The 16801-nt window shown below is 37.0% G+C and overlaps 1 protein-coding gene across 2 annotated transcripts in view; it reads left to right on the forward strand.

Moving 5' to 3' along the window:
- The window catches only part of tll1 (tolloid-like 1), a 58669-nt gene that overhangs the window by 37160 nt on the left and 4708 nt on the right, over positions 1–16801 (forward strand). For both annotated transcript variants that reach the window (XM_039692636.2, XM_089132358.1), the window contains 10 exons: positions 2192–2307; positions 2495–2597; positions 2727–2843; positions 4056–4201; positions 7198–7393; positions 7479–7604; positions 7946–8106; positions 8219–8399; positions 11676–11801; positions 16252–16379. In XM_039692636.2, coding sequence (XP_039548570.2) covers positions 2192–2307; positions 2495–2597; positions 2727–2843; positions 4056–4201; positions 7198–7393; positions 7479–7604; positions 7946–8106; positions 8219–8399; positions 11676–11801; positions 16252–16379 — 1400 coding nt within the window. The remainder of the gene's footprint in view (positions 1–2191; positions 2308–2494; positions 2598–2726; positions 2844–4055; positions 4202–7197; positions 7394–7478; positions 7605–7945; positions 8107–8218; positions 8400–11675; positions 11802–16251; positions 16380–16801) is intronic.

A 16801-nucleotide genomic window follows, 5' to 3' on the forward strand; every position in this document is an offset into this window, starting at 1 on the left:
TTCTGACTTTATAACATAATTGCGAGTTTATATGTCGAAATTCTGACATCTTTTCTCAGAATTGTGAGATATAAACTCGCAATTGCGACTTATCAGGCCAATGCTAAGGGGGAAAAAACTAACTTTTTTACCCCTCAGAATAGTTTAAATCTCACAATTCTGACTTTATAACACACAATTGCGACTTTGTATCTAGCAATTCTGGCTTTATATTTCACAATTCTGACTTTATAACTCGCAATTCCGACTTTATATCACGCAACTCTGACTTTATATCTCACAATTCTGACTTTATATCTTGCAATTCTGACTTTATAACTCGCAATTCTGACTTTATATCTCACAATTCTGACTTTATATCTCGCAATTCTGACTTTATATCTCGCAATTCCGACTTTATATCATGCATTTCTGACTTTATAACACACAATTGCGACTTTGTATCTAGCAATTCTGACTTTATATTTCACAATTCTGACTTTATACCTCGCAATTCCAACTTTATATTACGCAATTCTAACTTTATATCTCGCAATTGCGACTTTATATCACGCCATTCTGACTTTATATCATGCATTTCTGACTTTAAAACACACAATTGCGACTTTGTATCTAGCAATTCTGACTTTATATTTCACAATTCTGACTTTATAAATCGCAATTCCGACTTTATATCACGCAATTTTGACTTTATATCTCTCAATTGTGACTTTATATCACGCAATTCTGATTTTATATCTCGCAATTCTGACTTTATATCACGCAATTCTGACTTTATATCTGGCAATTCTGACTTTATATCTCGCAATTCTGACTTTATATCTCACAATTCTGAGAAATAATGTCAGAATTGCGAGAAGTAAACTCGCAGTCAGAATTTTGAGATAAAAAGTCGCAATTACCTTTTATATTTTTCATTCTATGGTGGAAACAAGCTTCCATATTTTAAGCCGCTACACTCATAGAAAGTTTTCAGTCAAATGATCCAGTAAACCAACTCAATCAAACAATCAATCCAAAACAGAGCTATGTAAAGAAACAACAAAAACAACAACACAATACCATAGCCTGCAACACCAACAGACACCCACATTGACAAGGGCTTGTGTGAAGGGATTATCTTGTGTGAAGGGGTCATAACTTCTGGAGAAAAATAGCGCAGATATTGGACAAAGATTAAACTTTTTAGAACTCATTTGTTTTTTCTGTAATGTTTTTTATTTTTTATTTTTTATGGGCGCTTTAATTTATGAATTATATAGACTCCTTATATGATTTGGTTATTTAGTGTCTTCAAGTGTGACCTAAATTTACCTAAAAAAAAAAAAGCCTGCAGAAAATATTTGTTTTTTTGAGAATCACCCTTAAATCTGATGGTTTACTTTGCTGGATAGAGCACAAAATGACAAAATGAACATGTTAAACAAGTTAAATTGTGTATGTTTAATCGCGATTAAAGTTTTGAGAACTATTGTTGTAACTCCAAAGTTGCTCTGCTGTTACATGTTATCAGTCAAAGTTTAGTCTGAAATAGGGGTGACTGTCTCCACCCAAGCCAAAGATAACAGCTTATCTAATGTGTGACTATGCACTGGATTGTTCTCTGACTTGTGACTACATCTTTATATTTCCTTGAAATTGACACCCAAAAGCACCTACATATGCAGTCACTGTCAAATGAGCTGTGATGAAAAACAGAGGCCTTTTAGACTAATGTTTCGCCAACCCCTACATCGCTAATTGGGAGGAACATTTGGCAAATATTAGCAGAAGATTTGGCTTCTCTTGAACAGGGAATCTGCATCCCTATCCAGCACTGTTTGGCTCCTGAGATCTCATTAGAACAGTCAATAGGTCTTTGTTACTTCATTGTGTGTGTGTATCTGTTTCCTGCACTGCTATTTAGCGGTGGTACTAGGCCACTACTAAATGTACAATGCTACAGTGCTAAAGTTGTGAACATCTTTCTATTGTGTTGTCTGAAAAAAACATACAAACAAATAAACATCCAGGGTAGTCTGATTAATGAGTGAATTATTTGAGTCGGTTCTGTTAATTAATTGGTCAAAAAGACTCAATAATCAGTTTGAAACCATCTAATGAATCATTCACTGAATCTTTCAGAGCTAACGTCTAATTAAAGTTATGCATTCAAGTTTTTAATCATGTTGTTGTGTTGGTCTCTTTCCAGCGTGTGGTGAAACTCTACAGGACTCAGTGGGGAATTTATCATCTCCAGGATATCCTAATGGGTACCCGTCATATACACACTGTGTATGGAGGATCTCCGTCACACCTGGGGAAAAGGTAAGACACCTCTGTGTGTGAAGTGTGTGACTTTACAAAGGTTCATTACACTGAACTGTTCCACAGTCATCTGTATCTGTGATTTTTCTTCCTTTTTTCCCCCTGTGATTGTCTTCACTATGAGGTTGTAGATAGAGAACTTTGATCCAGTGTGTGAAGTTTGACGTATGTGTGCTGCCCATTTCAGATAGTGTTAAACTTCACCACTATGGACCTCTACAAGAGCAGCCTGTGCTGGTACGACTACATAGAGGTTCGTGATGGATACTGGAGGAAAGCGCCATTGCTGGGTATATACATACTTTATGCTTGTGGACCCAGGAATAATCTGGAATTTATTAAGCAATCATGTGAATCACCAATGGGTGCTTATGAGGGAACTATTACTTATGTCTTAATGTGTATGTGTATCTGTGCAGGCCGTTTCTGTGGTGATAAAATTCCAGAAGTTTTGGTCTCCACAGACAGTCGGATGTGGATTGAGTTCCGCAGTAGCAGCAATTGGGTTGGAAAGGGATTTGCAGCAGTCTACGAAGGTGTGTTTGTGTGTGTGTGTTAGGGCTGTCATGGTATCAGATTTTCTCTACACAGTTATTTTGTCCTAAAGAATTTGTGATAAGAAAATATTATAGTTTTTCTGTTTTTTTTTTTTGGCTACTAAATCACACAAAAAAAACAAGTGTAGGCAGGCAGAGAGACATTTTGTAAGCACAACTGTACAATTTTGTACAAAAGAACTTACTGTTGATTGGCTGCAGACTTATCTTGTGTAATACATGTTCTTTTTTACAGATTCCATAAACATCTTCTGTCTCTATGTTCTGTTGTATAGTGGGTGTAAACCAACATTAATGTGCAATAAAAAAGCTGTCAACTATTAGGATGGACAGTGTCAACCAAATTGTGCTGGATTTCTTATGATATTATCATATGTATAGTATTAATATTATTTTAGTATATCTTTTTTTTTACATTTATTAAGGTTATCATCAACATGGTATATCGTCCCCTTGGAATTATAAGGTTCTATCTGCGTTCTGAACAGTTTTGAGATATTGAGCTTCAAAGTTTTTGCATTCCATATAGGAAAATGTGTATGGGGAACAAGTTTCTTTCAAACATAAAAATAACAGGGACCCTAAATGTACAAAACACATCACATAATGTAAATAAATTGTCACAGAATAATAATATGTGAATAACTCAATTTTGACAAAAATTTCAGATAGAACTTTATAATTCCAAGGGGACGATATTGTGACACCCATTGTGAGTGTGAATTATTATGAAGCCATTTCTTGTTCATTGCAATGTACATTTAAAGTGTTAACAGTCTTAACAAAAAAAAAAAAAACAGGATTGTAAAACAAATGCCTGCTTTCAAACGTATTTCCAAAATACTTCCATGGGTATCTGCAATCTTCCATTGGTCAAATCAACCTGCAAATAGATTCCTTGTAGCTGATTTCTTAAATATATAAATATAAAAACATTTTAATAATTCAAATGACATCAACTTCAACTTTGTATCTTTTTAAAACTAGTATTACAAAAAATAACATTGAAAAAATAGTATAACATTAGCCAAAAATATTTTAAGAAATATCATTGCAAACTTTTTAAATAAATAATATTAAAATATTATTTGAATAAATAATATTGTTCAGACAGTGAAAATGGCATAAATGTTTCTGATGAATAAACAAATGTAAAATATTATTTTCCCAATCTGTTTTTGTGTCCGGTAGCAATATGCGGAGGGGAGATCAGTAAGGACTCTGGACAGATTCAGTCTCCAAACTATCCAGATGACTACCGTCCATCTAAGGAATGTGTGTGGAGGATCACAGTGTCCGAGGGCTACAGCGTGGGCTTGAGCTTTCAAGTCTTTGAGGTGAGGTTGTTGTCTCCTCTTTTTTGGCTGTTTTCTGTTTATGTATTTCCAGTTAAGTACTATTTTCACTTTAGCATTCCTCTTTCATTCTTCTCCTTTTCCTTTGTCTTTTCATTCTGAGAAGGAGATGAAAAGAGGAGAGACATGTGGGCTGTTTAGTTTATGCTTATCATATACTGTACACACAAAAAGGTGATTTTCCTGTAAGATGTGTGAGGCCAAAAGACAGGCATGTTTGATTATTTAGATTAAAATTTCAATGTTGTTACAAGTCATAAGTATGTATGCGCACCATTGTGTGTGTCAGTAGGTCAAAGGTGTTGAATTGTTCAGAGGAAACGAAAACACACTCTCTCCCTTTACATACAGACATTCACACTTTCTTTTGCACGTATACAGTCTATGTATAAAGAGCAGAGCGTGTACAAGACCTGAGAGCCTGGCATATTATATACACATAGACGCCTGAGATCCTGTTTTTATTGGATTGGATTGGTTTCCCAGGCACTGACACCTACTGTAAGGTGTCATATAAACTCTAATGCCATTAAAAGTGACATATTATGCCCCATTTCACAAGATGTAATACAATCAATGGTATATCCAGAATGTGTCTGTGAAATTTCAGCTCAAAATACCCCCCAGATTATTCATTACAGCTTGTCAAAGTTGACTTGCGGCTCCCCCATTCAGAAGACGACCGATCCTTTACAAGAGCTTCGGATACAATCAATATCAAAACTCACAAATTTCACTCATTCAAAATCTCAGAAATAACCAGTAGCGGAGTGCAGCCTTACAGAGAGACTCTCAGGAAGAGGTTGCAACTTTTAGACGCACCTGGACATTTGTGAATGGTTAGTGGATACATTTATGTAGTTGTTGTGGAGTTACATTGATTCATCTGTTTCTGAGGGATTTCTGTTGAAATTAAATGAATCCACTGCTCTCTTGTCTCATCTGAGGCTTGTCTCATAGTGTTCTGTGCTCGTCTGTGCAGCCAGCGACAGAACATTTTGCATCCTTTGCTCGAACTTTTGCTGGTTACCCTGTTGTTGGCAGCTCCATGGGTGGAAACGTGGAGATTAAGAGGCGGTAATATTATGATAAGATCCTCTTCCTAATGTAACGGGACTTTAAGTCTCGCCTAGTAGGGGAATATTTAAATAGTTACCCTGGGAGATTTAGAAGCGAAAGGAACTTAGTCCCCGCTCCAGTTCTTTTAAGTCTCAGTATACACTAAAGTGTATGTTTTATCTTACACTACTACAAAATGCAACAGGAATACGTGGTGTAGGCTTCAGGTAAGTATGTCAGAGCGGTGGCTTCCTGAAGTGCATGAAGTGAAATGGAAGTAAATTGAATTCACGTCCCCACCCACCTAATCCTAATAGTGTAAGCGAGACGCCCCTACCCCAAGATAAGTTCAGAAATAACTGTCAAATATTTTAGTTTGAACAACTAATAATTTATTTTTCTTCCCTCAATAGGTTACTTATTTGCTGGAAGAGTCAGCTCAAACAAATAAAATGCCAATCAAAATAAAAAATAAAATAACAGTTCTAGTGTTCTTGTTTTCTTGAATGATCTTCAACTGACTAATATATTCAGAACACCTTTAAACACCTCCAAAGTGTTTACCCAACCTTATTATCTGGATAAGGATATTCTCATTAAACACAGAAAAACGTATTCACAACCCTGAGTACAAATAATGTGATTCAATTCAAATAACTCATTCATTCAAATGATTCACTTCAAATGACCCATTTCACATGCATAGTTAACCTTGAAATCACTAAACGACTCTTTTGAATCAATCTTATGATTCAGCTTTCAATCAACTCAGCAATCACAGTTCAAACTTACAATTGAAACAATCAGTTTGTTCAAACATTCAGTTCAGTCCATTCTGATTCAGTAAAATGTCCATATGTTCATGTGTACGTGTGTGTACTGAAATGTTGTACCAGTCTGTGGCAACGACGGCTTCGAAGCAATGACTTTGAAGACTTTTAGGAGATTCGTGAAGGCTTGTGATGATGACCTGTGATGATTCAATGAACAGTTGAGACAGAACAGCGAGATGTCGTCAGGATGGCAGGGTAATGAGCAAAAAAAAATAAAAATCACGAGAAAAGTTTCAGTGTGGGCCCCAAAAAATCTTCCTAAGACAAAATGACTCAGTTCAGCTCTCACACGGCTCGCGTACACGGAATGATCTGGATCACACAAAAAATGTCTCTCAAAAATACACACTGTTCTGGAACGATTTTCAGCCCCTTTATAGACAAAACTAAAACGATTCACTCCAAAAACTACTCTTGCAGTCTGCACACGCGATCTTGTTCACTAACGAGTGCACTTAAACGGATTGCAGGCAGAAAACTCTCGCTCCGCACGGTTCACGTCACTTCAGAAAAAAACTAAAAAAACAGTAGGCTCTTGAAAATATGTTCGGTTAAAGCAACGACGACACCCGGCAGTGTTATGAATGAACTCACGACTCCAGGCAGCAATCTTCCTCGTGCACTCAGCCAAGCTTCCAACACTGTTCTCCGTCCGAAGATATAACCGACCGAACTTCAGCTCTAACTGCGGTTCTCGTGTCACACGACGATATAGGTATACTCTAAACTCATAAAACTCAATCTGACAGTTTTACTTCTCGTTTTCAGCGAAACTCTCGAATTTTCCTGCTCACCCTTCTCCTTCCCAGACGTCTCTGCATCTCGCGCGAGCACACCGGAAAAAGGAAAAACCCCGTCAAAATAAAAGTCCCGTTAGAAAAGTACCTCCGTTACACTAAGTTAAAAGGGGAGTGAAAACTGATCTGCTTATTTTTTTGGAAAGGCTTACCAAAACAAAGTTACTGGGTTGTCACTTTTCATGTTTTCTTATTGGTAGATGCACAGGGGACCCAATTAGAGCACTTAAGCAGATTTTCATTATACGTCACCTTTAACACATACGGTATTGCCCCTGTGTTTGTGCAGATCGAGCGACATGACAGCTGTGCATATGACTATCTTGAGGTTAGAGACGGTTTGTCTGAGAACAGCCCTCTGATTGGTCGATTCTGCGGCTACGATAAACCTGAAGATATCCGTTCCACCTCCAACACCCTCTGGATGAAATTTGTCTCTGATGGGACTGTAAATAAAGCAGGCTTTGCTGCAAACTTCTTCAAAGGTACACACACAGTACAAAACATACATGTACAAAAAAGCTGATTGTCCATTCAACTGATGTCACTGCGTGTGTGTCATTAAAACAGAGGAAGACGAGTGTCTGAAGCCAGATAATGGTGGCTGTGAACAGAGATGTGTTAACACATTAGGAAGCTTCAAATGTGCCTGTGATCCTGGATACGAACTGGCCCCTGACAAGAAGAGCTGTGAAGGTAAGAAAGTGTGTGTTTGTGGGTCCACGCACTGCACACAGGTGCTTCCGTCTGCTTGACTCAAACACGCTCAGTTCAGGAAAACATCCGTTGTCAACAGGAAAACAACAAGAACAAACAGCAATTTGGCTACACTCACTCTGCTCAGAAACCACATGATTTCGGTCATTAAAAAGTGTTGTGGCAACAACACTAAAATAACACCAAAACCATCAAAGACTTGTACTATGGTTTATATTTAATTAAATGCTTATTAGTTTGTTTACTGCAAGAGAACTGAAGACACAATATTTCACTTTTGTATTTTTAAAACTTTGTTCTCATTCTTTTTCTTCTTTCAGCTGCATGTGGTGGCTTGCTGACTAAGTTGAACGGCACAATCACCACCCCAGGTTGGCCTAAGGAATATCCTCCCAATAAGAACTGTGTGTGGCAAGTGGTTGCCCCCACTCAGTACCGCATATCCATGCAGTTTGAAGCCTTTGAACTTGAGGGAAATGAGGTGAGAGACTATGTGTGTGTGTGCCAGTGTGGCAGAGTGCGTATTGTTTTATGTAGGTAGAAAGAAAGATGGATGTTTATCTGTGTATTATTTCTCTATTTTATATGTGCAGGTGTGTAAGTATGACTATGTTGAGGTGCGGAGCGGCTTGTCATCTGACTCGAAGCTTCATGGGAAATACTGCGGAACAGAGGTTCCAGAGGTCATCACCTCCCAGTACAACAACATGCGAATCGAGTTCAAATCAGACAACACAGTGTCCAAGAAAGGCTTCAAAGCTCATTTCTTCTCCGGTAAGACCACCATGCCTGCGCTTTTCATTTGAAATTGAGATTTGAAAGTCTTAGCTATGTTTTGACACCTCCTTCCAAGCTCGCTTGTATATATGAATTTCATAAAGCTTTTGAAAGGCCCTCTCTCTCATGCGACTGTATCGTGAGAAGTTCTGTGGGTTTGGTTTGAAACTTTCATTGTTGGATCAGACTGTACAAAAGTTTTAATCCAAACACTGAAACCTTGACTTTAGCATAATTGTGTTTGTGACCTGTTTGGATGTTTGATTGCCACTTGAAATGTAGATGATTTGGAGTAAGTAACATCTGGAAATGTCTGTAATCTTAGACATTTTAATGTGCGCTGACAATGTAATTTGTAAAATGAAAACTTCAAATGTGTGTGAATCAGGGCATTCTTTTCCACAGACAGGCCTGCTCGCTGCAAAGAGAGACTCTTTGTATTTTTGTCCTGCCAGGACGTTGATAATGACGTGCCAGATATGATTGGCCAGCAGGTCATGTCAAGGCATGTTTCAGGTACAGCCTTCTCTCCCTTGATTGGGAATGGATTTGCCCTCATGTCTGAGGTGCCTTTAAGAATCCATTGATGTTATTGGTCACTGGGCTCTGTCTCTATGGCAACAAATGTCCCAGCCTTTTGGGTCAGCAGCATTTGTTGAACATGCTTGCTCATGCAATACGCATAAGATGATAGTGCAACTTTTTACAAATGGTTAAATGTTATTTGCAACCATTTGTGCTATTAACATGATTCAGTTTGTCTGACTAGAGCTCACAAACTAATTATAAATGACTAATTATAAAATGCGATGTTAGTTTGTGTACAAATATACTTTTAATATCTGCTGATAATAGAGGAATAGTCCAGTCAGCTTCGTGAAACAGGAATATCAGCTGTGTTCATTTCCTCCCCCATGCAGCGAATCCCTGTTTTTATTATTATTTCATAATCTCACACCCATGAGAACTAGAAGATATGAAAGGACTCGAATTGGTTGGCAAAGTTACAAAGAGAAAGATACATTTTCTAATTCAAGAAGATGAACCAGATAAACAAACTAGATCCATCTTTGTTGGGCATAGCAACATTAAAATTTAAAAAGTGTAGTTTCTTATTGTTGTCAAAGACCCCCAGTTTAATGTGTGTCCCTCCTTTTTCAAATCAACCCACTTTTTTGACATTAATTGTTTATTATTTACTTTTTATTAGGATTAATATTATATTCTATGTATAGTTAAGGGATTTTATTCGTTTTGCCCTCATGTCTACTTCCAACCATACTACCTTTTCTGAAACCCAGACAATCTAATAAACCCGAATGCATAAGAAATATACATTTTTCTGACTGGCTAGTTTTCATGTTTTAAAAAAAATACACAGCTTATTACTTTAAGCTGAAGTATTAGCAGGGTCTGCCACTTCATGAGTCCTCTGACTCTTCTTGGTGGATTTGTACCGTATAAATGGAATGCACATATGACTGTTTAGGACAAACAGATGGTAAATGAGTCCCACTGTATACCGGGATGTAATGTGTGTGAGTGGGAGAGAGAATAATCTCAATTCTCAATGAGTTATAATAGCATCATTCTCATTGTCTGGAAGTCCCTGAGGTTGGATTTTTGCTGGCCCAGTGCCGTCAGACTTAGGGAGGTCCCCAGAGCTCTCCCTCATGCTCCTGATCTGTGTGAGTGTGTACTGAGCCGAAAGAGAGCGCCGAACTGGAAACAGTGAAAGAGGGGATTCATTTCATGTATATGCACAGGAAAGAAAGCAAGATTCTGATACGCTTGACCTGTAAATTTTTATTTTTTTATTTTTGTACGACACGTACAACACACTCTTATCTCTTCCGATGTGGCATTTTATGATTAAGTATTAATTTCATAGGAAAAATAAGAATCTTTTTTTCCAGAAAGAGAACTATGCTCACTTTGCACAATAAAACAACAGGACATTGTTCAAGACAAAATACATGCTTGAAAACAGCATTAATTATGAAAAATGTGTGGTGACCCACAAAGACTTGGGTCTCTTTAGCTCTCTCTCCATCTGTTATGCGTTGGGTTTGATGATTATGCTGGTGGTTTTGAGCAGTGGTTGAAGTGTGATAATTAGCTAAACTGAGACTTCCATGGAAATAACAGCTTTTGACTCATGGGACGCTGCGGCTTATAGATGCACAATGTGTGGAAAAAAAACATAAGGAATCACTGACCCAAAACTAAAATAAAAAAATGCACAAATTACTCATCCTTATGTCATTCCAAACCCATAAGACTTTATTTGATGTTTGATACACAAATTAAGATATTTTAAATGAAATCTGAGAGATTTCTGTCCTTCCATTGACAGCTAAGCAACTGCCACTTTGTCGCTTTAAAATGTTTGTAAAGAGATCGTAAAATGAATCTTAATCAACCAGGTCTCTTCAGAAAATTTGGACTAAACCGCTCAATTTCTATGGATTCATTTTACAATCTTTTAATGGATTTTTTTGAAGAGTCAAATTGGTCAGAAATCTCTCAGATTTCATTAAAAAGATCTTCACTTGTGTTCCAAAGATGAGCGAAAGTCTTACGGATTAGAATCACATGAGGGTGAGGAATTAATGACAGAATTGTTTTATTTTTGGATGAACTAACCCTTTAAGTGACTCATTTAGTTTAGATACACAGACTAAACATGCCATCAGTTTTCGCTTCGCACTTCCTCAACAACATACACTATGATTCTCTCCTGTCTTCTCTGTTTTAAAGTGGGCATTTGTGCACAATTATATATTAGTTTATTTGCAAGAGAGTTGGTTTTTTTTGTGCCCAGTTAATTAAAGCAATTATCCAAATCAGAAAATTGTACTTCTATTATGTATGCATTTATAATGAGCATAATTTAAATATAATGAAGGGGCGTTTGTGCTAGAAATGCCAGTGGCTTAATTTAATGGTGCTGCCTTGTTTTCAGTGCATTTAGCATGTGGTTAAATTGATTTTGGATGGTTAGCGAATAAGATGCTGATTTCTGTATTTAAATATCACAGATGAAAGTGACATTACTGTGAATTTACCCATTATTTAGTTTTCTCCCTGTAATTTTTGTCCAAGATTTTCCAACTAATATAGACACTTATTTAATATTCATCACTCAATGCAATTACTCTTTAAAGAAAAATCTAAATCCTGATTTAGATTTTTTTCCTGAAAAAATAACATGAGAAATCAAAAGGATCTTGTTGGATCTAACGGTTCGTCACTCTTCTTTTTCTGTTACAGATAAAGATGAATGTTCAAAGGATAACGGTGGATGCCAGCATGAGTGTATCAACACTATTGGCAGCTATGTGTGCCAGTGCCGCAACGGCTTTATTCTGCATGAGAACAAACACGACTGCAAGGAAGGTATGTACGGGCACTCGCAAAAGAATAATAATGGCTAGAAGAGGATAAGTGAGGGTAGTCATCTGGCAGTGGCACATCTAGCATGTGTAAGCATGTTGGTTTATACTCCATTCTGCTGAAGATGAGCAAAAACCCACAAACAAGGAAAAAAAACCTCAGCATTTAAGATGCGGAGTAAGAGACCGTTCGGTATTTATGGAATGGACCACCGGAGGAAAATAGGGGAGGGTTGTGTCTTTTTATTCTTTGGGGGGAGGGTCATCCAACTTTTTTTAGCCTAGGGTAGGGTCACCCAACTTTTGTATTCATGAAACATATCAAAGTGGCTTTTTTTGGTGCATATTTTTCCATATAGCTCCATGTAGCTTTCTCGGTCTGACCAAACAAAAATGCGGAGCCGTGCGCACGGTTACAAAAATATGCACAAATACAAAAAACGTTTGAGGTGCCTGAACTGCAGCTGATAGAAATGTGCGCTGTAGCGCGATACTAGCATATTTCTTCAAAAAAAAAAAAAAATTCTTCAAAAAAAAAATCGTGATATTGCACAAGCAGAAGTCTATAAAACGACTGCTATCATGTCTGAAAACAAACACAAGTTTACAAAGCTGGATCGCACGCTTGCTACAGTGGTACATTTATTCATCGCACAGACCAATCTTTTCGTAAATGTATGTCGCACTGTCCAGCCCTGTACAGGACCCTTTTTAATGAACGTTTGGTGTAGGTCTTCTGGGTATAGAGATATCTGAACATCTTTGCCAAGCGCAAACCAGTACAGAAGTAATCAAATTATCAGGGAGGGTCATGCCTTTTTTCTGAATCGCTGGTGAAGTGCTGGTGAAGTGTATTTTGACTATAGATCTCAAAACTCCTCCGTTAGACCCTTAAATGAAAAACAAACAGTCCCTAAATCATTTTCGTGCTGGTTTTCTGCCCGTTTATTTTATTTTTTTATGTTTGTCTCGGCTAGTAGGCTATATTGCGTGTGAAGATGTTGTAGCTGGAGATTTATAGCCTTTTCTCACAGCACTTTATATAATTAAACTTATAAATTTGATGGCAGATCCAGAAAGGTTCAAACGACAATTACCAGTGACAACAGATTCACCCGCTGTAAAATGCAAAAGACTTCGCAGTGGATACAGTAAAAAAGAGACTGCAACCGGGCCAATGCGAAAACAAGGATAAGAAGGGCATTAAATGTAGTCACGCAATGCTGATTTTGTTAACAACATTAATAATTTGAGAACAAAGTGTAATTTGCACGGTTTGATGCGATATGATTAGCAATCGTTAGATTTAATCTGCGCGATTTACTGCAATGCTTTTTTCCCTTGGCTACGTTGGTCATACTTCCAGAAAGAATAATCTGTGATTCCGAATGCCAGTATCCTCACCGGAGCGGTGACTGACAGCCTCACAGTCTCCTCAAAACATTGAATTCATCCGCGCCGTGCCGAGGCACAACCCACGTAAAGTTGATAAGATCCGCAAATAATTGCAATTGCAGATTTCGAACAGAGTGGCAACAAATAGGAAAAACTACCCTGTTTATACAGTGAGAGTGAGGTCAGATAAAATGATGACAGACAAAACTTCTAATAAAACTAATAAAGTAGTGTAAATGAAATAACAAATGTGCTATTAATAGTTAGAGCTGCATTATAAGTACAAAAAGGAGGTGACTGAACTTAAAGCATTAAAGTAAACTGAAACAGTTGTCCTCCAGATCTTCAACACATGTTGAAGCATTTAGATGGTCTGTTATAGTCAAACACTGTCTCCCACTAAACCTTGCCTTTTATACAAGCACTGTCAACCTCCAGTGCAGCTCTGCCCTGCAGGCCTTTTAACATTTTTGTGGGCTTTGGAAAGTTTAAAGCAGTGTGTGTGTGTGTGTGTGTGTGTTTCTCTTTGAAAAGAAAAACAGTTCGACCTGAAGAGAGGAGGATAGAGATATTACCCTTTAAGCTCCAGAGTCAGGGTCAAGAAGTTAAACCAGCGGCATCCTGGAATACACACACGCACACACACACACACACACACACACTCAGTCTTTATTGTCTCTTCAAGGCTAGATCACTGACTCTAATTTTAAACATCTGGAGTTTCACAAAGCTTCAAAGTCATAATCCTGCTTCTGTTTTCATTTTCCTTTGTGCATGTGCATGTATGTGTGTATCAGTATTCAGTAGCAACACTAGACCAGCTTTACTAGTTGCTTATACAAGTATTACTTATATATTACTATTTACTCAAGAATGTCATTATAACAAAGTCAAGAGGGCTGTCTGGTATATTGTGCCTTTAATTATGGTACTGTAAAATTAATTATTTTGTCATGTGTAGAGAGAGCGCAAAACATAGATAGCCTATGGAATGATATAACACACTTCAACACACTTCAACACAGTTTGACCTAGAATCACAAGTCACTTTATGTAGACACATTCAAACAAACGTACAAACCTGTGTGTGCACGCGTGTTCATGTGAGAGTGTGAACACCAGAGACAAAATACTGAAAATACCTTTAACTAACACACACTGACCTGATTATCAGAGGGAATAATAGAGGCTTATCCAGATTAGTGCGTGTGTGTCTGTGTGTGTGTGTGTAGTGTGATAGTGGTAATACTGTAGATGATACAGTGGGGTCCAAAAGTCTAATGCCACATTCGATTAGAAAGAAAAAATGATATAAAGTGCAGAACATCTTCAAATAAGCATTTTTGTGTGACTGACCATGTGAACAACTTTGTAAAAAAGGTCAAATTATCAGCTGGAACATTCTCAAATCATGCCTGATAAGATGATTTGAAAAGTTCATGCAGCTCAAGTGATTCTGTCACTAAAGCAGAAGGGAGACATAAGGCAATGCAGGTTCATTTTATATAGTAATATTTCATACACAAAGTGCTTTACATAAAAATCTAAAATATTTATGAAAAATGGTGATAAAAAAAGGTTAAATAAACAAAAAACAGAAAAGAATAAATAAATTAAAAAAACAGTATACTGTACATTAAATTAAATATGAGTGAAAAAAGACAAAAGACTTAAAAAAAAATAGTACAGTGCGATCAGCATAGACAGCTGAAACTGCTTAATCATATATACTCATGCACATTCATCAATTCAACTTTTCACAATCTACATAATGTGTCAAACTTTCGGCCCCTACTCTTATTTGAATAAAGAGAAAGCCACAGCAGGTCAGATTGTTCTCATTCATTCATACAGTATAACGCCCACTCCCAACACACACATATACTGTACACACTCTGCAGGGTTTTTGGTGAAAATGTTTTTCTGACCTGGATCTAGCTGTAATCAATTGACCTTGTGCACACACATAAGCACACTCACAGACACGTATTGCCAAGGAATATTTTGAATATTTTCTTTTGAGGATGATTGAGGATAGGTTAAAGAAGATCTTGTGCTAGTCTCCTGTAAGAGAGATTTGCTCATGCTTATTAGAAAGGTGAGTCTCAGGTGAACCTATGAGTTCAGGTAAACATACTAAAGGTTAAGCATTCTGTAATAGTCTTTCTAGGATGTGCACACCTCACAACCAGGGCAAAGTTCAAAGTTTGAGTTCCTACTCTTCATTTGGAGAAAAGTGATGTCAAACAAATCTCAAAAAGCAAGTGAAGTCACATAAATGAGGATTGTATCGCTTTTTGTTAACTGTCATGGGACAAGAGTGTTTTGTCGACCTTTGTTTACTTCTACTAACATCATAAATGTAGCAGTTTTTTATTTTTAAAAATACTATACATTTATAACTACTTTGTGTTATATTTGTGTTATACATTTTTCTTTCTTTCTTCTGACCATTATATTTTTTCCTCTTTTTGAAAGTCATAGAAATACTATCATGGAAATTTCATTAGCTTTTGGAGCCAAAGAGAATGCAAAATATATTTATTTTAGTTTCCGTTTACCCAACAATGAGAACCCCGGAAATGTAAAAAGGGTACGGCTGCTGCTGCTAAATATTATGAGTTTTGACACTAAAATGATGTAGCAAAATGCTTCAAAGAAAGGTTTATTTAAATCCATTCCAAAGATTTTCCCTCAAAATTCTGGCTGGAAGTACATATGAAGAGTTCAGATGCAAAAGCCTCTAAGTGCCATTTGAAATTTTCTTCTAGAATGATCATTTTTATCAAGCTTGTATATTTAAGTTCAGTGATTTCACTTAAATGGCAATGATAATTACCTATTAATTATTATTTAAGTGAAATTACTGAACTTAAATATACAAGTTTGATAAAAATCATCATTAAAGAAGAAAATTTCAAATGGCATTTAGAGGCTTTTGCATCTGAACTCTTCATATGGATCATTGTTATCTAAACTTTATTACTCACATGTTATTATTGTGCTTCATTACTGTCTCTAATGATCTTTACCCTCTTTACCCCATACTTGTTTATCAGCTGAGTGTGAGCACAAGATCCACAGCACAAGTGGAACCATCAGCAGTCCCAACTGGCCTGACAAGTACCCCAGCAGAAAAGAGTGCACGTGGGACATCACCTCCACACCCGGCCACCGGGTCAAAATTGTGAGTTTTTATAATACTTCTGTAATACTATATGTTTGCTTCTGTTAAACACACCTTTAAATTTCTAAAGAAGCATCTCCTCAACCATTACACTCAGAGATCATTGACCTGAGCAGAGACGCAAACATAATTGTAATTCCATTGTGGTCCTCTCACTTTTAAAGACAATCTCACATTCCCACTCACACATACTCGCATTAAAATGCACACATGTATAATCTCCTCAAACACGTGGCAATGCAATTACCTCTCTGCCCCAACACGTAGACATAAACACGCTCTCACAAATAAGCACAAGATAAAAGTTACCCAAGATATCTAATAATTTGTAATAGTAAGGCTTGAGCAGTTCAATTGAGTTAGGATTTTAACATACTAGTGTGTGAAAGCAAATATGTTAGCAGACCACTATGGCAGGGGTT

The sequence above is a fragment of the Pimephales promelas genome, chromosome 6 (assembly GCF_988280905.1).
Source record: "Pimephales promelas chromosome 6, fPimPro1.hap1.1, whole genome shotgun sequence".
In the NCBI taxonomy this organism is placed as follows: domain Eukaryota; kingdom Metazoa; phylum Chordata; class Actinopteri; order Cypriniformes; family Leuciscidae; genus Pimephales; species Pimephales promelas.